Raw genomic sequence first — 25,553 nt, 5'->3', positions numbered from 1 at the left:
CTGAAGTAGAGATTCAGAATATTAAGCAGTTTGGAGAAGGATTTACAAGGATTTTACCTGCCTAGTTGCCCCTTCTCACTTCTTTGCTTCAGTTTTGCTTCAATGGACAGAAAATGAGATTCTTTGAAAACAAAAGGAATTTAGCAACAGCAAAGCAACCAACTAATTGGAGAAAGAAAAAGAAAAAAGGAGAAAAACATCCTAAAGTATGTATTGTTTGCCCATCTGGTTTTTGCTAATCACATAACAGTGAGTAGAGCATTGGCTAGTATTCTGGCTTGAAATCTGGTTTTTGCTAGTTGAAGTTTCCTGCTGAATTAATAGGGGCTGAGTTTCCCCATTATAGCTGTTCTCATCCTCACTCTTCTAGAAGATGTCATTTTATGTCTCTGCATCCCCCTTTTGATGACATTAAATACTTTGGAACATATGCAAAATATGAAGCAGAACCCATGAGCTCGGTTGTGCCTTTGCTGTTTTAACTGTTATGACTGATGAACAGGGCAAAGTTTGGAGCTGGTTCCCTACCAGGAGGAGGCAGCTCTCAAAGTGTGGGGAAGAGACCTGTGGGGAAGTCCTGTGCCAGTGGGGCTGCATTTTGCACACCAAGGAAACAGGAGCATTTCCTAAAGCTCAGTCTCTCCTTTAGTGGTGTTCACATAGATAATCAAAGATGCAGAGGGATATACAAGCATGTATTTTATTTCTCCATTGGTAAACTTCTGTTTTTCAATGCTGTAAGGATAGAAAAGGACAATAGTGCAATCCAGAGAAAGATGTATCTTATTTCCTATCACTGTTTAAAGTTTCTTTCAAATGGCGTGCAAAGAGAGAGCATTTGGAGGAAGCAAACACAAGACCAGTTTATAACACTAATTCTAATTTTCCTGAATAATAGAGAGAAATATATATGTAAAATAAATCTGGTAGTACCTTACTCCTGCTACAAATAATAACAGCAATAACTGAGAAGGACATGCTTGTTTTAATTCATTATTCTTTTAAGAAACCTCTGAAAATCTGCATTTCCTTTCGCCATCTGTACTACATAAAGAGCACAAATGTATCCAGTACTTTTTGTTGGTTCTAACTGGTTTCATCCACAGGCACAGTAACTCTGCTCAATTTTAGAGCATTGTCTTGTAGGAAGTACTACAAATCAGAGAGCATGGCTGCATCTCTATGATTCAGCATTGCTTATAAACAAAAGTGAATGAAATAGGAAAAATGAAAGGAAAGAGGTTTGTGTTCGTAGGGCAGATTCTTTTCTCCCTTTCCTAGTCTTTCCAGTCTCTTCTGTTTCTTTAAAACCTCTTAAAATACTTTATGTTCTTGTATCAAAGATGTTAATAAGCACAGAATGCTGTAAAGAAAACCATGGCTTTGCTTTTTCCAAGATTTCCACAACCAGCATAACATCTCTTTCGTTATAATTGATTTTCAAGTTTGTTTAAAATGTTTCACAAGGCGTAACCTATTGAAATGAGTCATCTAGTTTTCAGGGTGTTCTGGGAATAAAAGGTTCCTGTACAATTTAGGTGTAAAAACACTATTAAAATGTTAGCACTAGAATAACTGTCCCTAAACATGTTGAAAATGAAGTTTGATTTTTTGATTTGAAAGAACAGTTCAACTCACCATCAATTACACTCAGAGCTCATTACATTTGTGCCGTTATAATTATCAGTCCTTTTATATCTTAGGTCTTTCTTGTAGCTCTTTGGAAGAATATTTTGGTTTTGATGCACAGCTGCTTGTTTCACACAGGTTCTACCTCAAAAAGAAAGATCTGATATCAAAATGCTGTTGTTAGCTATGAAGAGCAATCACAGCCATCATTTATTATGTTTCCTATAAAGGCACGTGAGACATTTTGAAATGTTGTATTGGAATGTTTCACAACATTTTGTTCTCTTTAAGCAATCCCTGAATTGGTACTTTTGATGTGGCATGGACCCCATACACATTGTTGCTTCTTTAAAGGACAATACTCTGAAGTTCTTACGCTATGTGGTATTTTACTCCTCAAGTAATCCTATCCAGATTACTGTTGTCATAAGAAGACTGCAATAATTTGAAGACAAATTTTGAGAACTGGGAGTTAAAAGGAGAGATATTCTCTAGCAATTTCTCTCAGTATCTATTTCTGTGTGCATCTATGGACTAAAGAGATTTAATTTTTTAATATTTTCCTTCATATGTCAGCATTTTAAACAAGGATTTCTGTAATAGCTTGTTATAAAACTTGCCTACAGGAAAGCAGGAGAGGGACTTTTTACAAGGGCATGTAGTGATAGGACAAGGGGCAATGGATTTAAACTGAAAGAGGGGAGATTTCGATTAGAGATGAGGAAGAAATTTTTCACTCAGAGGATGGTGAGGCACTAGAACAGGTTGCCCAGAGAAGTTGTAGATGCCCCATCCCTGGAAGTGTTCAAGGCCAGGTTGGATGAGTCTTTGGGCAACCTGGTGTAGTGGAGGATTTCCCTGCCCATGGCAGGGGGGTTGGAACTAGATGATCTTTGAGGTCCCTTCCAACCCTAACCATTCTATGATTCTATGATTCTATGACTGGTATCTAAAAAATCACTAGTCCATAAAAAAGCATTATGCTGAAGTATGCAACGTGAAATGATAAATATTATCCTCCTGAAATTCTACTGCTTGGGCTTGGCCACTGGGGATGTACCAGCACAAGAGTTGTTCTTTCCCCCCAGGCTGCATATACTTCCTTGAATTTGTTCTCTGCTCCAATATCATGTGACAAACTTCTATTAAAGATTATGGACCTGGTTCAGGAAGTCTTCTTGGTGATACTATATTCAAATATATGCCAGATCAGGAGGTAAATATGTGCATAAGATAAATACCAGTTCAGTGCTTTTTAGAATGGTTTCTATATTATTTGTATTAAGAAGAAATACATCTTCAACCATGCTACACACAAAGAGGGTCCCAGAAGTAGTCTGTATTAGCTGAGAAACATATCTGTCTGCTAACAACCCTTAGTATTAGTTTCAAGTTGTTTAAAATGTTTAAAAGCTTGAAATGTACATGGAATCAGATGGGAAAAAGACCATCAAAATACTGAAGTAAAGCAAGCATGAAGCATACACAATGTTAGACTGTTCATGGTTAAGCCTGTAATGAGGGGCTCAGTCATGATAGTATTTATTTAAAGGGTTGGCTGGTGTAATTTTTCACGGACGTAATGGAAAACTAAAGCATTTGTTTTGTTTGGGCAAGTTTTGTTTCCAGAATGTTTCAGGAAAAGTTGAATAAGTCAACTTTTCTCTGCATCTGTTCTGTGAAATGATAGACATCTCTTCTGGCAAAAAAGTCTTGCAGTAATTTTTCTGTCTATCAACAGACAGGTAAATAAAGCTTGAAAAGCAGGTATTTCAAAGAACATATTTAAGCAACGCTAAACAATGTGATATACTTTTAACTGTGCATCATAGCTTTCATGGATTTTCTTGTAATGACTATAAAATAAATTCTCAAAAAAAAAGGCAGTGTTCAGAAGAAAACTTTCCAAGATTTCACATTCTCTATTTTCTTATATGTTCCTGTAAAAACATAATAATGTAAAAAATTTGTTAATGAACTATAAATTCCTGTCATAAGATGCTAAAATTGAATTGTTTAAACTGAATAATTGTGACCATAAAGGAGTAAGACACCCTATCAACAAAATGTAAATGTGCCTAAAAAATTATGTTCTAAACAACTGCTGTGTGAAAATTACACACCTCTGAAGAGATGCAAGATGGATAGAGAAAGGGAGACATTTGCCTGAGTGTCTGTATTCTGTTGAACATACAGTCAGGAATTCTGTATATTCATTACAGAAAGTTGCAGAACATATTAGAGACACTATATGCTTCATATATGATGTATTTATATATAACATTCCAGTTGATTCGTAGATGAAGTGTTGTTGAGCTGAAAGTAGTTTATATCTCATTGGGAATGCTGGAATATTTCCATCATGCCTCGGGCCAAATGGTACCATTGCTGATCAGCATACACTAGCTCATGCACGAAAGGGAGATGAGACAAGAGCTGTGTCACTGCATCCATCTTCTGAGTTATTTGCCCAGGAGGAATTTATCTTTGTAGGGACACCTAGTCAACAGGAAATCAGGCCAAAGAAGAGGCAATGTGATACTCAGTGCGTGATGTTAGGCAGTTAACTATAGCCGAAGTAGGCATTTCAAGCTGTTCCTTGAGTAAAATAACTCATGTGTTCACTCTACCTGTGCTCCAAGCCAGTTTCATTCAAAAGTGGTATTTTCTTAAATTAAGGTCACAAAACCCTGCTGCTCAGATAACATGACTATTGGTTTCGGGGGACTTGACTTCATTTCTGTCTCATAGTGCAAAGGTGGTCATGGCATGTAATTTTGTTATGGTGATGTCATTGTGATTTGCAGGGGGGTTCACCCTCTTTCGTGCATGCCAGAATTTTATTTATTTTAATATTCCCTGTTAATCTCCACACCCGCAGTGAGACGTAATGTTTCTGCTCCTCTTCATGTTGCATCTTGAATAAAATTGTCTGTGGCTAGTGCAATTTGATTAGAATTCAGTGTTTTCAAGTGCGCATTTAACATTCCTGAGGTAAAACAAATCAATTGGGCCCTCAGGCAACTCAGGGCTAGAGACACCTACTTTGTGAATTTAAAACAACTTTTTGGGGAGGCAGGTACCCAGATGATCAGATCAGCCAGAACAGTACTGCCTCTAGGCATGCACAGTACACCGCGCTAGTTTTCCGAGGCCGTGTTTGTCTGGGGCGTATTTGTCTCGCTGCCCTTTAAATGGCTTAAGCCATGCTTTCGTGAACACACTTCATGGCTTTGTTGCTCATATTTGATTTAAGATGTATTAAAGACATTTAAATGTGCATTTGGTTCTCATCCTGAGCACACAGTAACATTGAATAGAAAAAAAATGCAAGAGGTCTCATGGAACCTACTTTTGGGACAAGGAAAACTTGATTTCCAAAGCAATAGCAGGAAGTAACAACAATGCAATAGCAAGGCAATAACAGCATTTATGCAGATGCTTGTGGCACTGGGGAAGTCGTTTTCAATGACAGTTTTGCTGAAGCTGTATGAGCATCTTTCATTAAAAAGTAACAGGGAAGGATAGTGCTAGAGCTGTGGAGGGCAGGAGACTGAAAAAACTGTGTGGAAGCCCACTCCTAAGTATGGTTGAGATACTATGTCATTAGCAGGTTTTCTGAGAAATTTTCCTCTTCTTGAAGTCAGATTACCAAAGAGGAAGGGACTGGGGAGAGCAGGAGGAAAAGAGAGATGGCTGATGCACTCCGGAATGTTTTCCCACAGAATTTGGGGGCAGAGGGAAATTTCAGATCAGAATTTTTTGCAGCAGGATTTTATCTCCCCAGGTTTGTGGAGAAGATTTGGACCGTATATTTAGTTGTCAGATTGCTAGATGAGGGCTTCCACGCAGTAGTCCCATCAGAGCCCCCACAGTGTTTGGGGCCTACAGTGTACTTTGAAAGATGCATGCTCACTGTTATTACATGGAGATAAGCTGCAGTATATTTTTATCTACAAAATGTTTTGTGCATTGAATATCAAATCTGACAGGTAGAGAAGCAATTTCTACAGTTGCTGATTCCTACCCCCTGCTATTACAGAGAAACACCACCATCCAGAGTTTTACTTGCATGACAATTTCTCTAGTGAGTAAAGAGATACAAGAGATTTCAAATGAGTTGACCTTGCTATAAATAAACCTAGCTATACCTGAGAAAAACAGAATTACACTAGTTTTGTCAAGCTGGGCATAAAACTGAAATCCTCAGACTGAAAATACTGCAATTGCCACAGAATGCTGAAATATCAGCTCATTTCTTTGCAGATCTAATCTCTCAGTAATTGTAAACATAATTTGATGGAAAGTCCATTGGAACAATTTGCTGATCTTTGACATTCTTATTATGTATAATGCTTTGTAAAACACTATCTGAAATAATCTAGTATGGAGGTTTTCTTTCAGAATGGCTGCTGTGACCCTGTTTTTGAGATAAAGAAAAAAGTTTGTTTCAAGAAAAAATAATTAGAGGAAGACAAGGCCCTTTATATCACATAAGGTTTTCCTCTGCCAACATACAGCTGTTTTCTGCAGTATAATTTCTAAAGTTTTTATGTGAACTCCTGCTCCCTAATTCAAGTGTATCCATTACTAGAAGGTAGGAGAAAAGTAATTGGAGAGCTTGTTGAATTTTTGACAGTATGGATACAACAGTGATGGAAACAATGTAAGACAACACAGAAAGAACAGTACATCTTAAAACAATAGTAGGGTCTTAGCATCCATCTGCAGGATGCTATTGACTCTTCATTTTAAGATGCAGAAATCTGGAAAACCTTTTTTGTGTGTGTGTGTATTCTTTGTTTTGGTGGCTTATGACCTATTTCTTAGAATTATAGAATAATATAAGTTGTAAGGGAACTCTGGAGATCACCTGGTCCAAGCCCAGCTTAGAGCAGGGCCGCTTTACATCAGATTGCTCAGGGCTTCATTCGGGTGAGTTTTACATATGTCCAAGGACGAAGAACCCGCAACATCACTGGGTAACTTTTTCCAGTGTTTGACCATACTTGTGGTGAAAAAGAATTTCTGAGTATCTGGTTTGAATTTCCAGTGTTCCAGCTTGTGTCCATTGCCTCTCACTCATCTCAGTGTACCTGTCATGAGAGTCTGGCTCGATCATCTCTTCTCCTTCTTATGTAGTAGCTGAAGATAGCAATATATGTTTCCTCTCTCAGCTCTCTCTTCCTAAGAGTGAAAAAAAAGTAATTCTCTCATCATCTCCTCATACATTATATGCTTCAGCCCCCAACCCCCTTACCGTCTAGGAGTGCAGACAGCCACTAACTAGCTGACCTCTGTAGGATATGAATTTGCTTCTCTTTTTTATTTTTGTGTATCATTCACCAGGATTGTCATGCTTAACATGTGAAATACATTATATTGTGGCCTATATTTGCAGAGCCATGGTAACTTTTGGAACAATACTAGTTTATAGTACCGTGAAGATCTAACCGCTTGTGCCCTATGGCAGCAATGAAAGGCACAAATGTCCCTTGAAATATCTAACATGTTCATGTGCTTGAACAGTTACTAAAGTTATTAAGAGAAATCACTGTACCAGTACACACATTATTTTAGAATAGTAACATTTTATGTTTCTTCTGTTGTGATTGTTGTGATTGCTTTTGTTGCTCAGTTGTCACAAAAATTGTAGGATTACCTTGTAATACCATTCACTGAAACATTGACAGCTAGATGCAGGTTTGCATGCTTCGTGTAATTTTAAAGTTCCAAACTGTATTGTTGTGTTTGATTAACATACAGATAAAGGAACTAACCTTTAAGTGTTCCCCTGAGATTTTAGGAAGTTAGTGTAACTAAATATAAAGAAGTTTTAATCATCATTTTCGATGTTTAATTGTAATGCATAAATTAGCACTTATGAGAAGGCAGACATTACTGGAATGAAAAAGAAAACTGAAGCCAGGAGAGTATAACTGTTCATTTTTTAGACATTCATTTTCTGCTACGTTCTTGTATCAGCTGACCTACATCTTCAATGATTCTATTATTAAAATAGAACAACTTTTCCTGTTAAATTCAAGGTTATTTATGAACCCAAGAGTTCATTCGACCTGTTTAACAATGTTTAACAACATCCCTAATATTTCTCTGTTTGTTTCCATAATCTGGAAGTAGATTCATCAAATTTCTGGTTTATTCCCATATTTCTGTTTGGTTTTATCTTCATCAATTACTTGACGTGAATTACTTTTAGTAATGTAGCTGTGTCAGGCTATCTGGTTCAGTCTCGTCTCTCAGAAATAAAAGTATCCAGCCATAAATTTCTTCATTATGCAAATATATAATTATAGATGCTCAGTTTCCCTTTATCCAAAGATCAAAGAATATATCTAACAAAAGCTTAGTAAAAATTAAACCCACAGAAGTCCATTTCAAACATTTCTAAATAGCATTATCTAGAATATTGTTTGTAAGGACAGGTGAAGTACCTGCCTTACTGCTACTATCACGGTATCTCCAATGAGTCATTCTGTTAGACAAGATCATTCATCTTTGTGAGTCTCAATTTATTTTAGGGCAACCGAGGCACAGCTAAAGAAAACCCTTTGCCAAAGTGCATGCCCAGGTATTTGTTACGTGGCAAGGATTTAAACCTGATTTTCCAAACTTATCCCTGGAAAAACTAAGCTTCCTCTGAAGGAGTGTCATCAGCGGTGTCCTGGAGGGACGCCTCATCAGCCTCTAGGTCTTCCGTGCTGCTGTGAGCAGATGAAGTCATCACTAGGCAGAGCAAGTGTGCATTTTTATGACTTTGCTGGACTGCAAGGTGTAAAAAAACCCTTTCCACCTTAAGTACTGAAATGGATTTTGCAGGAACAGGCCACATGCTGCCTCCTTGGCCCAGGTGACAAGAGCAGCGCTTTGATGAGAGGCTGCAACCAGCAAGGGGGACTCTCTGATTATGCGCTGCCTGGTGCCGCGGGCTTGCCGCTGCTTCTGGCGCCAGACCCAGACATGCTGATGTCAGAGAGAAGCTGTCGCAATTGGCTCTGAATTCATGAATCTCACCTCCGCAGGAGGAGGAGCAGCTTGCTAAAGCTTTCTGGAGGGCAAGGAAGGCTAGAAACACTGCTTCTTACAGCTACAGGAGTCCTAGCTCCTTCTTCAGTTTATCTTTGTCTGCTTTGGTAGCCAGTGTCTTGTAAACTGAAGCTGGGATCTAACACTCCAGTTCCAACTCAACAAAAGCCCTTAATCCTGTTTTAAGTCCCATTTGTTGCACACTTACTTGTTTACTGAATTAAGAGCTGTAACACCAGAAAAGTTGAAATATCCGCATTTGGCTTTATATGCTCAACCTTTCAGAAAGAATCTGTTTTTCATCTGAATGTAGTACCTACTAGCTTCATATTGGGAATTACATTGTTAGAGATGTTAGTGAGATAGTCATAACTGAAATTTTGTAGACTAACAAAACCTTCTGCATTGATCAGAACGTCATAATGATTGGAATCATGTTTCTGGAGTGTATCTTTGGTTTTAATCAGTTTAAGGACACAGAATACTTCAGAGAGAAACATCATGTCCCTTACGTGGCTATAATGTAAAGGAAACAGACTTTTAGGAAGGAAGGAAAGAGATAAAAGTTGCTGAGCAGTGGCATTCGGAAAAGTCGTGTTAACTCCAGTTTTGTTTGGAACATAGTTTTTTGCTTTCACATTTTGTGTTCATGCTTTCCTAAAGAGAGGACTAAGTTTTTAGAGGCCTTTTAAGAAGACATGTCATTTAATGAACTGCTTCAGTTAAGTAAGAGTGGATGCCAAGTGATGTAGGCTAATGAGGCAGTTTAGGGTGAAGGGATTATATGGAAAATCTTGTGCAGTTAAAACAAAGAACTGATAGGGAAAGCAAAGGAAAGTTATTTGTTGGAGTGATTAAATAGGAGATGAGCAGAATATTTCTAGAGGAAAAAATGCCAGTAGATGTTTCCTGGGCTCGTGAATGCTTCCAAGAACATTTTCCAGAACAATGGCTAGAAGGAAACCAGTTTTAACCACTGCAGTACAAAGATGTACTCATAAGAGCTGTAGAGCAACAAGGACTTTCTGCTGGGCTTTACAATAAGAATTTAAAGAGCCAAAGCTCTCCTTGCTGAGCAGCACCTTGATTTACACAGAGTGACCCGGTACACTTTCTGGGCAGAATGAATATTCAACAAGAAGTACAAATGTGATATTGTAGACCAGAATATCCATAGTTTGTCTAGGGAGGGAGATTTGTCTTTTCTAAAAAATAAGCACTGCTATTTTCAATTTTGGATTATTTTTGTTGTTCTTCTGTGAGTTGTAAACCTCAAGGAGCTGTAAATCGTAAGAAAGAGCAGCCCATCTAAACACAATTAGTTGCTCTATGAATATCTCGCACATATTTTTCCCTAGTCTTTCTTTTTTACCATAAGTTTTTTAAAAGACCTTCAATAATGTAGTAAATTTTGACTATTCACACATTACAAGCACCGCTGCAAGGAGATGTGTAAAGTTAAGTGGAGAAATGGCAGCACCATTTTCTATTTTTCCCTTGAAATTTCCATTGTTTCTTTTTTGGGTAGCTGGTTGGGAATTTTCTTTAATGAAAGGCCCTGAATCTCTGAATTTCTATTCAGACAGAGGCTTGCATTTTTTCAGCAGGTAGAACATAATTTGAAACTATTGACGTATTTTGCAAGACTTTTCTGATCTTTAAAGTTCTCCTCAAGAACTGTTCCAGCACACCACTTACACTTATTTCCCCAGTGTTAGACCTTTTACAGCTTTCTAGCATCAGGAACAGGCTCAGGCTACTATTAAATTGGATTTACCGTCTTCAAATAGTGCAAGCACAATTGGCATTTAGTAAAATAAACATGGCCCCATTATTTCTTAATGCCTTGCTTAACAACTTTAAGATTAGACTGCGTCTCCCATACTCCCAGTAGGCAGCACTTAAGCAGTGAGTAATATTTCTGTCTGCCTGTAGTCAAGTAATCCCAAATGTAAGTAATTTACAGGATGGCATTAGGGACTGTTACAAGAGACATATTGTAATATGTCACTGAAAATCAGTCTGCCTCTGCATGTTTGATCAACAGCCAGATGGAGGCTTTTATCACATTTATTTAATCTGAAATATACATAGTAATTACAGCGGACCTCTGATTTTTTCAGTCCTCATTGCTGTCTCAAGAGAAGGTAGGAAATGAATCTGTCAGTTGCAAACTGGTGTGGATGTGACCCCCTTGGTAGAATCCGGATGTATTGCAGCTAGCGGTGCTGACAATAGGGACCACGAGTGCTGCTGGAAATGAATGCATGCTGCCCAGTTAAAAAAAAAAATAGGCCCATAAACCAAAAACTGTGTAGCTTTATTTTTTTATGAATACAAAAAGCCTTTAGGAAAGGAAAGATCAACCTTATTCTTAGCAAATCCATTACCAATCAATGGCGTTAAGAGCAAACAGTCTTTTACTAATAGCTGGATGGTATTTAACTTTAAGGCATCTGAAAACAACAAAGTCTTAATGTTCCCAGAGGAGAATTTGGTTCAGATATTAAATTCCATCAAGCATGTCATTATTAAATGTGGAAAATATTGTTGTTTCCATTAGTACAGAGTTGTCATAAAGAATGGATAGCATTCAGTTAAACCACAGGCAAACATTCAGACAACTTGGACGTAGTTTTATTGCTTGGACAGAAACTTCGCTGATGGATATTACCATTGTCCCAAAGAATTTACATAAGATTTTGTGCCCTAATTAAAACAGCTATAAAAGATGCCTCACATATTAACAGGAGTGCTCATCTTCCTATCAATAATTTACTCTTCTTTTCTTTTACTCTGTGCATTACAACAGACTGTCTCTGCTAATGTCTCTCACGTCTCTATTTCTGAGATAAGCTGGGTCAGTCAACAGCCTCTTTTGGATCAGTTACCTTAACCGCAAGTATGCCTGGATAATCTTCTAGAGATATATTGACAGATAAAATATGCTATTAACTGCCAAAGAGGAAATTCTGTTACAATTACTCATACTGAGTAGTCCCAAGACAGATTAAATTGCTATTCAGCATTAATAAGGTGTCAGATTCTGGCTGTAAGTGGCTGGTTTACTGGGGTGTTTTGATGTCATTATAGGCTTATAATTATTCTAATCTGATTTGGTAAGGAAAAATTAGTATGACAAGCATAAAAAATTCATTTGAACAATAGGTTTTCTTCCACCACAGAGTAAGTTTTAATTAGAGATGTTCTTCAAATAAAGTAAAGCTGCCTTTCTTGGTTTTAAAACTCTCATGAACATATTCAGTGCAACATACCTTGTGCATACGTTGTGTGACTGAGAATCTGTTCATGCCTCTCTGACCCTTATACAAACATACACATTCTCGGCTAACTTTGTCTGTGGCTCTGCTTTACTCATGAGAAAGTCTTCTCCTCCATAGCTTCTGCCATCGGGAACAGCTTTGTCCCGATCTCTACACTTCACTGAACTTCTCTATTTGTTTCATGCCATTTCTCAGCTGAAAGCATGTCTTTCTTGCGCTGCTTACTTGAGGTAGTATTTATTATTTGAGCTCTGCAGTGGTACTGATTAGCTCTGAGAAGCAATCTGTAAGTGAGTTTGTGTAACAGATAGCATAGAAACAAAGTGGCAAAAAAGTCACAGTGGGAACATTTATACCACTTTCTATTAGGCTTAAGCTATTGAGGTTAGCAGAATAACTTTCTTAAATGCTTTGAGCGATTACTCTCCTAGCAATCTCATCATAGTTCATGATGTGTTGTTGTAATAATGTTGCTTTCTCATGGTATGTGAAAGATAAGACTGCCAGAAACCATCTGAGTGCCTGGCCGCGACCCTTGAGACAGCCAGCAGCCATAGATGCCTACGCTCAGAACACTCGGCTGAGCACACGCTCCACACTCCCTTGCCATGCAGTCATGTTCATATTCTCTCTAGCAAACCAAAGTCTGTAGGAAGTGACCAAGAGCCACAACTATGAGGTACTACAAGGAAGGGAGCAGAGGAGTACATTGGCATCTCCAGTCTCTGTGTTAATTAGACAATGGTTCATTATTTGTATGGATAATTAAACTCTGATGACATGAAAAGAAGTTGTGCGGGCACACACACCACTACTCCAGCTAGTGCCTGTCTTGTTTTTCATGAAGAAAACCAAGAAGAGCAGAGATCCTCCTATATTTATTGATGGAAAGACATCAGAGGAAATATGACTCTTACGAAATGTGGTTTTGCTCACAAAGAAGGAAGTCATGCATCTTGATTTTTTGGGTAGGGATGGGTTACACAGAATCACAGAATCACAGAATGTTAGAGATTGGAAGGGACCTCAAAGGATCATCTAGTCCAATCCCCCTGCCGGAGCAGGACCACCTAGATTAGATCACACAAGAACGCATCCAGGCGGGTTTTGAATATCTCCAGAGAAGGAGACTCCACAACCTCTCTGGGCAGCCTGTTCCAGTGTTCTGTTATGCTTACTGGGAAGAAGTTCTTCCTCATGTTTAAGCAGAACCTCCTGTGTTCCACTTTATATCCATTTCCCCTTGGTTCTTACTTTTTTTTTTTTTTTAAGTATCTAGTAGGCTGAAGTTTCCAAACTTCAATCTATTTTTTTTTGTTTTCTACAATGAAGGCACTGAGCATTCCGGAACTTCACCAGAAGATAAAAATTAAAATGCTGGAAGCAGAGCTAAGGCATCACCTGCCTGTGGCTGCAGCCCACAGTTGACTAATTTTGGGAGAGAAACTTAACAGGGAAATTCTACAGTCATATGTGCCAGTTGTCTCTTTCCCTGTAGCCTCCTGTTTTAGTAGCCAGAAGTTATAGCTGGACAGGCTGCAAGTATTTCTTCAAACCTTGAATTGACTTATTATCCCCTACAGAAAATTGGATGAAGGCAAAAATTTGCAGATTGTAGTTCTTTTTTCTTAAGACAAACTCTGAAGCAATTAATGAGTTTATTGACGGGCAAAAATATAATGTTGTCAATAAGAAAAGTCTTTTATGTGCTTTAATTAGAGGAATTGTAACTTCAAGAAACTGGAACTTTTAAAGCAGCATAAAGAAAAAAGAAAAGAAAAAAAAACTTTAAAAAAACCTGTGTCCATGACACAAGGTACAAAAATTGGAACGAGGCTCTAAGAATCTTGAAAAATATCATTAAACTTTTTGTCTTAAAGTCATAGGTATACAGATCTCTCATTAGCATTGCAAAAAATACATTTACAAAATAAATACGTATGGGTAATGTTTTTATTTACCTTTGACAAGGGCCCCCTGCTTACAAATACACATCAGAAGGCATTTGGGTTTTTCTCTCCACTGAAAGAAGTCTTAGATTCACCAGAACGACATGAACTCCTCAAAAGGTGCTGTAGATTCAGTTGCTGAAACATTAGCGTGAGACTTTTATTCTTCTGGGATGTGAGCTCTTCTTAATAGGAATGTATATATAATTCAGTACTGTGAAAAAAAAAACAGAGGTAGAATGTGCCAAATGTGCTACTGCAGTAACATGGGAAGAAAACGCTATCAATTCCTTTGAAGGTTTGCAAGTAAACTTTTTTTCCTGCCTGTCTTCTCTATGGTTGATGATGTTCTACTGTTAAAATAGCAGTTTATATATGCTGTATATTAGTACACTGTTTTGTTCTTCTTTGCTTCAGGCACAGATGGAAAAAGAAGCTTGTCACATATTTTAAGTTCAGAATTGGTTAATAACAAAACACATTTTCAACGAATTTCACAACCAGCCCCTTTGGGCAGCTACTCTTTGCAATTTAAATGAAGGTGCAGAAACTTTCTTTTCTCCTTTAACAATACTTTCACAAGTTTCACGTACATGTATTTTAGTGGTTATCAGTATATTAAAAAATGAGATTAAAAGTACCTGTCTCAGCACTCCAGGCCAGACAGGGGAAATTGAACTCTGGGGTGCCCAAATTAAGATGCTAAAATGGGTAAATTCTACTTACCAGCATTTATCACAGACAGTACTACTGCCACTTTTCCTAAAGTGCATACCTTGTCAGCTACCACTCCAGTTATATCTCCTATCCATATTGTGAGTAAATTCCTTTTTTATTTTTTTTTCCTACTGATGTTAGACAAATCATTGAGATTTTGTTTGTGTTTTTTTTATGAAATTTTTCTTTTTTTCCAAGCTTATGTTTGTAGGACAGTTAAAAATTATATGGTCTCTACGGTTCAATCTGGCAAATGATATTAGCCTTATGAGACAAGAAGAGAAGCAGGAAAAGTGTGTATAGGGGAAAGAGGAAAAAAGTGAGGTGAGAAGGGCTCAGATGTTATAAATCCCACCTAACCATGTGAAAAGCTCCAAATAGGATCTGTGCTGTATTGGACACCAAAGTACTCTCAATGGAAAGAAACTTCTAATGAAAAATTGATTGTTGGGCACAGATCTTGGCTGAAACTTCTGTCTCTGCTATGGTTTTTCTAAAGGCATCCTTTCTATAGGTTCTCTGATATCTAATAAGGTCTGAGCTCCTGCAGCAACCTGTCCTCTCAGGTTGGTTATAAGAAAACAACAATTTTGAGATCTTTACTGTCTCTTAAAACTCATTGTAATGGATCCATGGTTCTCAAGTAATTTGGATACAGTGAAAGAGCATGATCACACAAGCTGTGTCTCCTTAGGAAATTAAGCTGAAATGCAGAGAAATTTCAATGAGCAATATTTCTAATTTAAGTTACATTCACTGGTGGACTTCAGAAAACCCAAAACTACTTGCTTCCCATAGTTCTTGCAGTTTGCTGTCCTCTGGCTAGGGCACTTAAAAGTAGTATGGGTTTAGATGTCCCATGATTTGTGGTTACTTGCTAAATTTTCTCCAGAAACATTCACCGGCTCCCACCACTCATTTTCATCCTGCCCTCATCTGCAACTATTCAACAGCCTTTCAAATATGACAGAGCAATTTATTTAATTTTTGTGCTTCGTGGGTTTCCCCACCCTAAAATACACATTGCTTTACTCATCTGATTTTGAGCCAAGCCCTTCAAACAATTGCTTTTGCACAAGTATGAAGTATTGGCAAGTTGTGCTGGGGGTGATAACAAGTCCCTGAACATGGAGAAAGAAGCAAGAGTCACTTGAAGAGATTTTTCTGCCACATAAAGTGTAACATGGAGCCATGCCCCAGGATCCTTTACTCTCGCAGTTCTACTTTTCCTCAGCAATTGATTATTCATGAAATCAGTAAAAGTGACTGTAGGCTGGTGGTTTCAGTACTTGTCTGAGAAATGGGACATCCCTGTTCTTTTCTCAGCCTTAAGGAACAGTAATTTATGAATAATACATCTGCTTAATACATCTTCTTTTTGTGAATGCTATTTCAGCAGCATGGCAAATTAGGACCTTTATTTCCAATTTTTCTTTTAGTAGAAATGACCAAAATAAATTATTATTTTGGATGCCTCAAATGTGAGCACATCTTATGCTCAGACTAATTTTTTTAAAACTTCAACACCTGAGCCAAAAACACACGTTAATAAAGTTCTGCAATAAAGGAGGCTACTTGAGCATATATTCCTCAAAATATGCCATTTCAGCATTCACAAATGTGCTTGTTCTCCCTTTGCTCAGGAAAGGGTTATCTGACACTTTCCTGCAGCCTGCTCAGTCAAGTCAACTGTGCATAAATAAGAAGGAAACTTATGCAGGAAGAAAATGAAATTAGATGAATAATTAACATATACTTTATGCAGAAGCATGAAAAACTGCTCCAAAATTTCTCTGCTTAACTAATGTGTGAATTCATATAAAAATATTCTACACTGAAACTTTGTCAGCAGGTCATTAAAAACATGTATCTACTTATTTAATAGGTCTAAGAGTTATCTGATGTGTTTCATTTCGTAATGAATGATGCATTTTTTCCTCTTGGTCATTTTAAGTGTTTTGTTTCTGTAGCTTTGTGAGCAAACAGTACCGGGCAAATCCCAGAGGCTGAAAATGGGTGCAACTTCACTGCATCAGCAATCAGTATTTTGAAGAGGCTTCTTAAATTTAGGACAAAAACAAACAAAAGAAAATTATGAGCTTTTGTGTCATCTTGCTATAAGATTTCTTTAGTCTCATCAGAGGATGAAATAAACAGAAAAAGAACTGATCTTTGAAGAAGTTCTAGTTTGATTATGAAATTTTAATTTCACTATTACAGGTCATGACTACTGCAGCTGCCTCCGCTCATGCAGTAAAAAACAGTCTATATTTAAAATAGGAACAGAATAATCTAATAATTTTATTATTTTTGTTTATGGAAGCAGCTGGATTAACAGTATTTATTGCACAGTTGCATAGTTAAGATTTAATTTGCTGAAGTAATATGTGTGGCATGGTAGGATTTACCTGGTAAAGCCCTTGAAGCTTATAATGGGAATCTAAAAATAATCTGAATGCTGTTCTATATTTTGGGAAGCAAAATGTGGAGTGGTCAGTGCCCGAATACACACTTAGCACTTTCAGGAACTTTAATGGGAGTTGCTGATACAAATGCCCAGAATGCATGGATAATTATACATGTTCTCTGTATAAATACCTAAAATACAAAATGGCATAGTTTCCAAACTCCTGTATTTCTATCTTTCAGGTACTGTTCCGGCACATTTTGACATAGTAATTATTTATATGATGATAGATAGCCCCAGATCTATAATTGACTCATGGGGCTTAGGTCATTTCATGAAAGGCAAAAGTATAGTGCATTACTCTGTATGCATAATGTAGAGCATATTTATATTTAATGCTAACATTATTTTTCTATGAGGAGAATATTTCTATGAGGTGCACTTCCTGTTCAGAATGTTGTTTATGCTCTACAGATTTTCATTTTGAGATGAAAGAATGCTTGTTTCCCAAGAAAATGTTGGCCACTTCTAGGGATATTTCTTTATTTCCTTCCCTCCTATCCCTTCCTTCCTCTCCTTTCTTTCCTTATCTTTTTTAACAAATAAATTTTTCAGTGGTAATATAACAGTGATATGTCATGTAAGTTTTTTTGTGGGCAAACTTGACTAGCAATACTTATCAATATAATCTGGCTTTGATAACAAGGTTAAGAGATGGTAACAGAAATACAATGCCACCTGTGCATTCCATTTAATACCTAAATTAATTTTAAAATTAAAAATTTCAACCTATAGCAGCAGTAGAATCTCATTAATCCACACTAATAGGTGGGAACCTTATATTTATGCTGGCTTTAGGTCACTTCATGTAGTCACATCAGATATGTCAGAGGAGCGAGTAGCTATATATAGGCAATCACCTGAGGATAAAAACACAGAGGTATGTTCATCTCAGTCTATTGTGAGGATTTTTATCTATAATGTTTATTAATGCTCACAGAGGAGATACATTGTAAATCTGGGTATTGAGCTAAGCCTGCACACCGCAATCAGCTTTTTAAAAAATGCCTCCAGATAAAGTGCTGTGCTAACCCTTCTCTGGATTATATTCTCCATCAGGAAGTGTATTATCCCTTAAAATATCTCCTTTCATTCTTTAATTTCACTGCAAGTGTACTAGCAGGAGTTAGCTTTTAGTGGGAAAACACGTTGGTGCTGCTCCTGGCCCAGCATTGGGAAGAGCATCTCCTGCAGGTCACATGCAGCACTTGGGGACATCGGGGCTCCTTCCTGCCCAAATGGGTGCTGCCTTTTTGCTGCAGGGAGGAGGCTCACAGCAACGTTGCTACAGGCACCACAGAAGGAGGAATTCGCTAGATGGCTCAAGCAGGCTGACAATCCTGCAGCAAGCTGTCACCTTCCATTTTCTCAAGAGAGCAGTCACCTCCTCCTTACTGCCCTCGGAAAACAGAGCCTCTGCGAGGTGTAGGAAAGGACGGCTGTGCACTCCAAGCTCTTGTTTTGGGGAGGCAAGACTTCAGCCCTCTTGCTTTTCCCTGCAAGGCTGCTGGCGCACAGAACTCGGGGTCATTTTTAATCACCGAAATAGAGCTGATGTCCTCTTGGACTGATTCTACGCGCTCAGTGCAGTGCTGCCAACAGTAGCACCATCCCAGGAGGTTTCATGGAGATGGAGGAGGGGGCAGGCACAGCTGACTTTATAGGGTATTTCTAGCTTTTTTGAGGCAAATAACTACTATTCGCCATCACGTCCGCAGAAGTGCTGTGGCCAGCTTCCCCAAAGTCCTCTGAGCAGCCAGAAGAGAAAGATGTGGGAGCTCAGAAAGCTAGCAATAAGTGACAAAGCCGTGCCTGACAGGGTCAGTGACTGTTAAGAGCAGAACTGTATCTGTAATAGTGGCCATGCCACTCTCTGCTCCAGCGCACCTGAAAGTGTAGTTTCAGTATGCCTGACAGTTTACGAAAGGAAGGAAAAACATGATTATTTTATTTCATCTATAGAATGTTATATTTATGTACACTTGTGTGTATGTGGATATATCTGTACATCTTACTGTTATACAGTGATCCTGGTCAGCATAATGTAATTATGGCACCATGGAATCACACCTTCTCAGCATTATCAGAGGCCTTTCTATTATCTTTACAGACCTGCCCTCTTTTCTGTGTAAATATTTTTCTTGACTTTCCCTTTTGCAAAGCGAAGAAGTTGTTTGCAAACTATTTGTAGAATATAAACAGCTCCTACAAGGAAAATGCCCTTGAAGCAGTGAGAGTAGACTGATTGCAACATACAGTACATGCTAATAGCGTCTTCAGAGAATTACTATTGCTTCGTAGCAGAGGCATTTTCATTAAAATAGAAATCTTACCATCATCCTTAGATTGAATTTTTACCTTCTTTTGCATATTTCAGGTGAGTCAAGTCACAGGTTGCTGGTTCATTGTTCAAAAGCTCCAAAGAATTACTCACCCCTAAGTAGTACCGTTTCCCATAATTGCCTCTTTGCAACTTTTGTGAAGTGCCAGGCAACAGAACAGGCAAATGACCAGCACAGAAAGCTTGAATCTGGCAGTATTCCTAGCACTCTGCACTGAGTTAGTAAAATGAACCTGCTAATACATTGTTATATCTATTACAGCTTGCTCACATTGGGCGTTAATTGAGTATTCGTAGAAAATTCACAAACTGATGCTTGAGACTGATGATCTTTCCAGTTGCCTGGTACCTTTATCTGACCAAATTCATGCAGACTCAGCCATGTGCAGAGGAACTGGGCACGGCTGCACTTTATCTGCCTTTTTATTTCTGGTGCAATAGGATAGGAATGAGAGGAAGAGAATATATAAGGGATCCCCACTGAGAATCTGTTCTATAAATTATGTATTATGCAGACACTATTCTGCTGATGCTATCTGATCTCCAATTCTCAGTTCCTTGTTTTTCCTTCTATAAATAGCTACGGCCAGGTTTTCAGTTGTAAAATGACAACGACAAAACCAGAAACCTTTCCCATTTAATAACCTCTGCCAAAGAAGAATGAAGTAATATTTTTCATAACTGTGATGTCCTCAGGGCTTTAACAATCTGGGAATACAAGCAGCCCTATGTTGTTGATAAGATACTGGTAGTAAAAGCGGGAATAAACCATGCTGAATATTAAAGAGGGAAATGCCCTATTTTCAGAATGGTTGGTATAAAACTTGGCTTTGTGAATTTTCTTATCAATTTTTGTCTGTGTACGACCACTTCTGCGTTTTGTTTCTCCCTCCAGATCCAAATGCTTTGGCTGGACAGACTGGACCTGACCACGCTCTTATAGGAGGAATAGTGGCTGTAGTTGTCTTTGTAACGCTATGTTCTATAATTCTCCTTGGTCGATACCTGGCAAGACATAAAGGTAAGACAGATTTAGTGGAAGTTCAGTCACTTTTGGAAGCAAGGCATGATTTTATCTGAGAATGCTGTTCCCTTTTGCCTTCCCCCATCTGCTAAATGATTTGGACAAGAAAGCTCAGTTCACAATCCAGTCATGAGTGAAGTCCCTGAATTTTACCCAGCTTTCCTGTGGACTGGCCAAGGCAAAGGACATCTAGTTACATGCCTAAGGTCATATCATAAGTCAGTGATTTAGAGAGACTGAGAGATAAGACTGCCCCTTGGTTTTAGCCCTTAGCTCTAGGCACTTGATTACATTATCTCATAGTTTTCACTACTATATCATAGAATCATAGAATCATAGAACTGTTTCGGTTGGAAGGGACCTTACCTAGTTCCAACCCCTCTGCCATAGGCAGGGACACCTTCCCCTAGACCAGATTGCTCAAAGCCTCATCCAACCTGGCCTTGAACACTTCCAGGGATGGGCTCAGCAGAATATATATATATATATATATACACACACACTGAGTGAACAAGATTTTTCATTTTAATAAACTGTGCTAATACTTTTAGTATGTATTTAAAAGATAATATTAGAAGCCAGTGGTAAGTTTTCAGATAAGTGACTCTTTTACCAATGATCCCACTGGAAGAAGAGTTTCATTCCTGGGCCAAGCTTTACTTTATTCAGAGATTTCACCTTAAGAATTCTACTCCCTCATTTTCAATCCCCCCCCGTCATTAGAGATAACAGGGATAAAGTGACACTGACTTCTGACTAAGCTGCTCTATGATCCTATTTTGACCTAGTTAATTCCAAAATCCTTTCTTGAAATTTAACCTCTGAATGGCATGTAGACCAGTTGCTAAAACTCAGTTGATTCCCTATCCTCACCAAAAAAAAGAAAAAGTGAAGACAGAATTTGTGTTGGTGTTAAGTCATTAAGTCTTATTGTAGGTACGATAACCATATGGCTAGCAGACAGAATCTGATAAAAACATCTTTTTAATTTGATTGGACTGTGCAGGGGAAAACCAAGACTTTTTTAATGAGCCAGTGAAAGTGTCTCTTTTGTTTTACTTTCTTGAATGAACACATAGACATCTTATGCCAACATAAATAATGCTTTTCACAAGGAGAAAGTTAGACTATGGTACACAATTCTTTTTATTCGTATCCTTAACATAATAATATCTGTGAGAGTATAATGTGGTGTGAGTTCGGTTAATAAAACTACCTCTATTTTGTAATTCATGGAAATGACTATGATACATTTCTGTAAAATTAAAGTATAGATACGATCATGAAAAAATAGAAATACAAAAATAATGAGTGGCCATTTTTTAAAAAATCAGCATTTATGAATATCTAAGTCTTCAAAGTTCGTTTGTTTTTCTATGGGTAGCTGTTCCATGAAATAACCAAGATTTTATCACTTACTCTATAATTGCAAAATATATTGCATATTACTGTAGTTAGATAAAGTGGATCTTTACTAAAAGATTTCCTTAATTTATTGTGGATATACTTGAATTTTTGTATGTGCGTTCTCAGTATTAATACTATAAATATTTCTTAGACAAATTAGAAAATTGAGCATACCTGTGTGATGTATACTAAAATTTTGTAAAAATATTTGTCCATACATGAAGGAATTGGATCATTGTTAGAAATGTACTTTCTATAATGCAGCATAAAGCTAAAAAAAAACCCCTAATCTATTTTTTTTTCTTTTCTGTTGTACTGATTCCTATAGGAACATATTTAACAAATGAAGCAAAAGGAGCTGAAGATGCACCTGATGCCGACACTGCCATTATCAATGCAGAGGGCAGCCAAGTCAATGCAGAGGAGAAAAAAGAGTATTTCATTTAGATGCAGAGCTAGAGTCTTGGAGTTTTACTTATCAGGCTGACTGCTGGAGAAAACTGGCTATCATTTCTCAGAATTCATTTCTGCCATCTTCTGCTATCTTTATTAACTCACATACCTGCTATAAGTAGCCAGTTTATGCCAACAATCAGCTGTTGACATCATCATTCTATAATTACAGTATCATGCGTAAAGCAGGACATTTCTTATTGCCTAAAATTCATATCCACTGCTCTCTTAACATACAGTGCTTGAATATACAGCCTTAACAATGTTAATCATCATCTTAATCCAAGTTTTCTGCATTTTTAAATGTTATGCAGCTTTCTTCTTTTTCAGTTTTGTTTTGTCATGTCCCTACTAGTGTGTCATAGAACAATATTCATAACAAATACTATTAGGTAAGGACCTAATTTACTTACATAAAATGTTAAGTCTAAGATTAGAAGTTTACAAAGAATGTTTTATACATGTCTATCTATAATTCAAAAAGCAACTTGTTTCTGAAACATATGCCCTAGGAAACACAAGCTGAAATCTTTTTAGGATAGTTTCTTGTATGCTTGGGTTTGGTGGAAAAAAAACTATCAGTCCTCTGAATTTTTTGTTTTGTTTTGCTTTATTTTATTATGTTTTAAATGGTACCTTGACAACAGTGCCATGTTTCAGTGGTAAAAACATGCTGAATAGCTATACAGATTCTGCAAAGTTAGACAATAATGCTTCATTTAAAACAAATTTGTCCTGCCCTTTTACTGCTTTTTGGTATCGCAAAGATTAGAGATCTTTCTGAGTAATTTCTGTTCTTATAATTTATTTGCTTCACATGAACTCACCTGCCTACTCAAATTTGAAGCATTCATGGGACACAACTGCAAGTCATTTTAGTATCTGTATATAGTGCATATAATAAATTCAATTAAACATTATTTGATACATATTTAACTTTTTTGGCGGTAGCTAAGTCAGTCACAAGTAAGCATTTTCTAATGTCCATTATATCCCTTTAGATATGACTCAAATCAATATTCTGAGTAGATAACATGTATTAGTATTTTTTTGTCTGTATGTCCTAGCACTGTTCAGCAGCAAACTTTTCTAGTTCTTGTTAATTTTTTCTTTGTTATACAATGGAAGCACAATGTTATATGGAAAGGTAGTTTTAAGCTAACAACCAGTGCACAGCCTCAGGTTTTAAATTACAACCACATTTGATTACTATCCTTAAAAAATACTATTGAGTTGCTAAAATTCTCAATTTTTAATTTGGCAGTTCCAGAGCTGCTTCTCTATGTTGGTTTGCCAAAAAAAAAAAAAAAAGAAAAAAGAAAAAAAAAAAAAGAAAAAAATAGAAGTGTTAAAACAAAAGATATATGTTTTGTGTATACAGTAAATGGACTAATTCTTTATATTAAATTCCTGTCTATGCATTTTGTGAGGTACAAACTTATGTCACCGTGAATGATAGAGAATTCCTGCCATGCTTTTAGCTCCACAGTGAAAGTCTCTGTTTGGATTATTTCTGATTTTTTTTTGTGTAATTGACAGCTGAAAAATCACACGCTCTTAAATATGACAACAAAACACTGTAAGCCCATCGGCTTATTTCCTCTTCCAATTAAATAAAAAGGTTGCCATAACAGCTCTTGGAAATGATTCTACACTGGAGAACGCAAGTTAGTCTAGCTGAAGCGTGTCTTGCTCCTAAGTTTTGCACCTTTGGCAAAAGAATATTTCTCTCTGGTTGCTGTACTTGTGAAGCCTAAAAGCATGATGGTCTGCTGTAACAGACTTTCTCCTGGGATTTTATTTTTATGTGGGGAAGAGAGAGAGTTTGGAATATGACATCATGTAGTGTGGTAAAATGGAAGATAAGGTGCCGTGTCAGATTATTTATCAGAAGAGTATAAAGCTTTTAAGGACAATATTAGAGTATTTTAATTGTTTTTGTTGAAACATTTATCTTGTTAATTTCTAAGACAAAAGGGTGACGTCAATCAAAGCAGCACTTTTTTTCAAAATATACAGACATAAATAATATGATGTGGTTGAGTGTTAACATAATAAATCATATACAGTATGACATTTTAAAGAAATAAGTCTGCATTGATGTGATTGCATGCTTGTTTTTACAGTTCACTCCATACCCATCTGTGGAAAAATGCAATAATATGTTAATATAATATGGTAGTTTGAGAGAACCAGGTAGGTGCTACTAGACACATTGAAAACTAGTATAGGTTTACAAGATATTCATGTCTTTCAAAACATACACATGTAAAAGGCTGGCAAAGGAAGTCATTCAGTTTAATACCAAAAATATGGGTTCTTGTCACAACAGCAAGTTACATTAGCTACAGTACAGCATCACATACAACAAGGTTTCATTCAGGACCTGGGACCCAGTTCAAGTAGGCATTTAAGCACATGCTCATCTTCAGGCGTGGGAGAAGTTCCATTGGACTGTAAGGCACTATTCATATGCTTAAAAATAAGTGCTTCCCTGGACAAGGGCCTTATTTGCTCCAGTGGAATTCCCCACCAGCACGGTGTTTATGTCTTTTTTCATTCTTCCTAACTCCAGCTTGCTCGAATAGTAGGGTTGTTACTTGAACCATTGCCCAACCAAGGTCAGGCAGGACCTTCCAAAGCAGAATTGCCCTTGGGGTAACCATTTCAAACCATTTTCTCCAGTGGCATAGAAACAGCATATAAATTTTACAAAAAGAGATATAAATTGTACTATTAAAATAGGTTATTTCATTGGTTTTCAATTAAAACTTCTCACATGTGCTCGTTTTTTAACAAAGTTGATCTTCCATTATCATGCACCTGGTGATGTCCTTTGCATCTGTGCAAAGCAGGTGTGAAAAAACCCACACCGAGCATTCTACCTGGATAGCACTTTGCAGGCCTGTCTGGTCTTCACGGGTTTAAATTACTACGCAAGGTGTAAAGAGGCGTCCCTCTCTTTTGTAAGCAGAACCATGGCTCAGCACTATGACATTCAGTGGGCTAAAAGGCAGTCGTCCGTTCCCTCTGTCCAAGATCCCATTCTGAAATACTCCTTTGACTGTGGTGTGAGGTGTCCAGCGAATGTGTAAAACGGAGGCTCTGAGTGGGAACTGCCCTCTCTAAAATACATGTGGCATCCCTCACACACTTGCAGAGTAGTTTTCTCAAGACCAGGCGGCTAGTTTCTGCCAGTGTACTGTTTACAGTGTCGACTGCTGATTATTTTTAA

The 25,553-nt window shown here is 37.4% G+C and overlaps 1 protein-coding gene across 2 annotated transcripts in view; it reads left to right on the top strand.

Annotated features, from left to right (window-relative positions):
- Positions 1–22,312, top strand: part of CADM2 (cell adhesion molecule 2) — a 123,640-nt gene extending 101,328 nt beyond the window's left edge. For both annotated transcript variants that reach the window (XM_086631286.1, XM_086631278.1), the window contains 2 exons: positions 20,330–20,455; positions 22,194–22,312. In XM_086631286.1, the coding sequence (XP_086487412.1) occupies positions 20,330–20,455; positions 22,194–22,312 (245 nt within the window). The remainder of the gene's footprint in view (positions 1–20,329; positions 20,456–22,193) is intronic.
- The last annotated feature ends 3,241 nt before the right edge of the window (positions 22,313–25,553 follow it).

Source organism: Tauraco erythrolophus, chromosome 1 (genome assembly GCF_009769465.1).
Source record: "Tauraco erythrolophus isolate bTauEry1 chromosome 1, bTauEry1.pri, whole genome shotgun sequence".
In the NCBI taxonomy this organism is placed as follows: Eukaryota; Metazoa; Chordata; class Aves; order Musophagiformes; family Musophagidae; genus Tauraco; species Tauraco erythrolophus.
The sequence above is the reverse complement of the archived record's forward strand: the minus strand, read 5'-3'. Positions and strand labels throughout refer to the sequence as shown.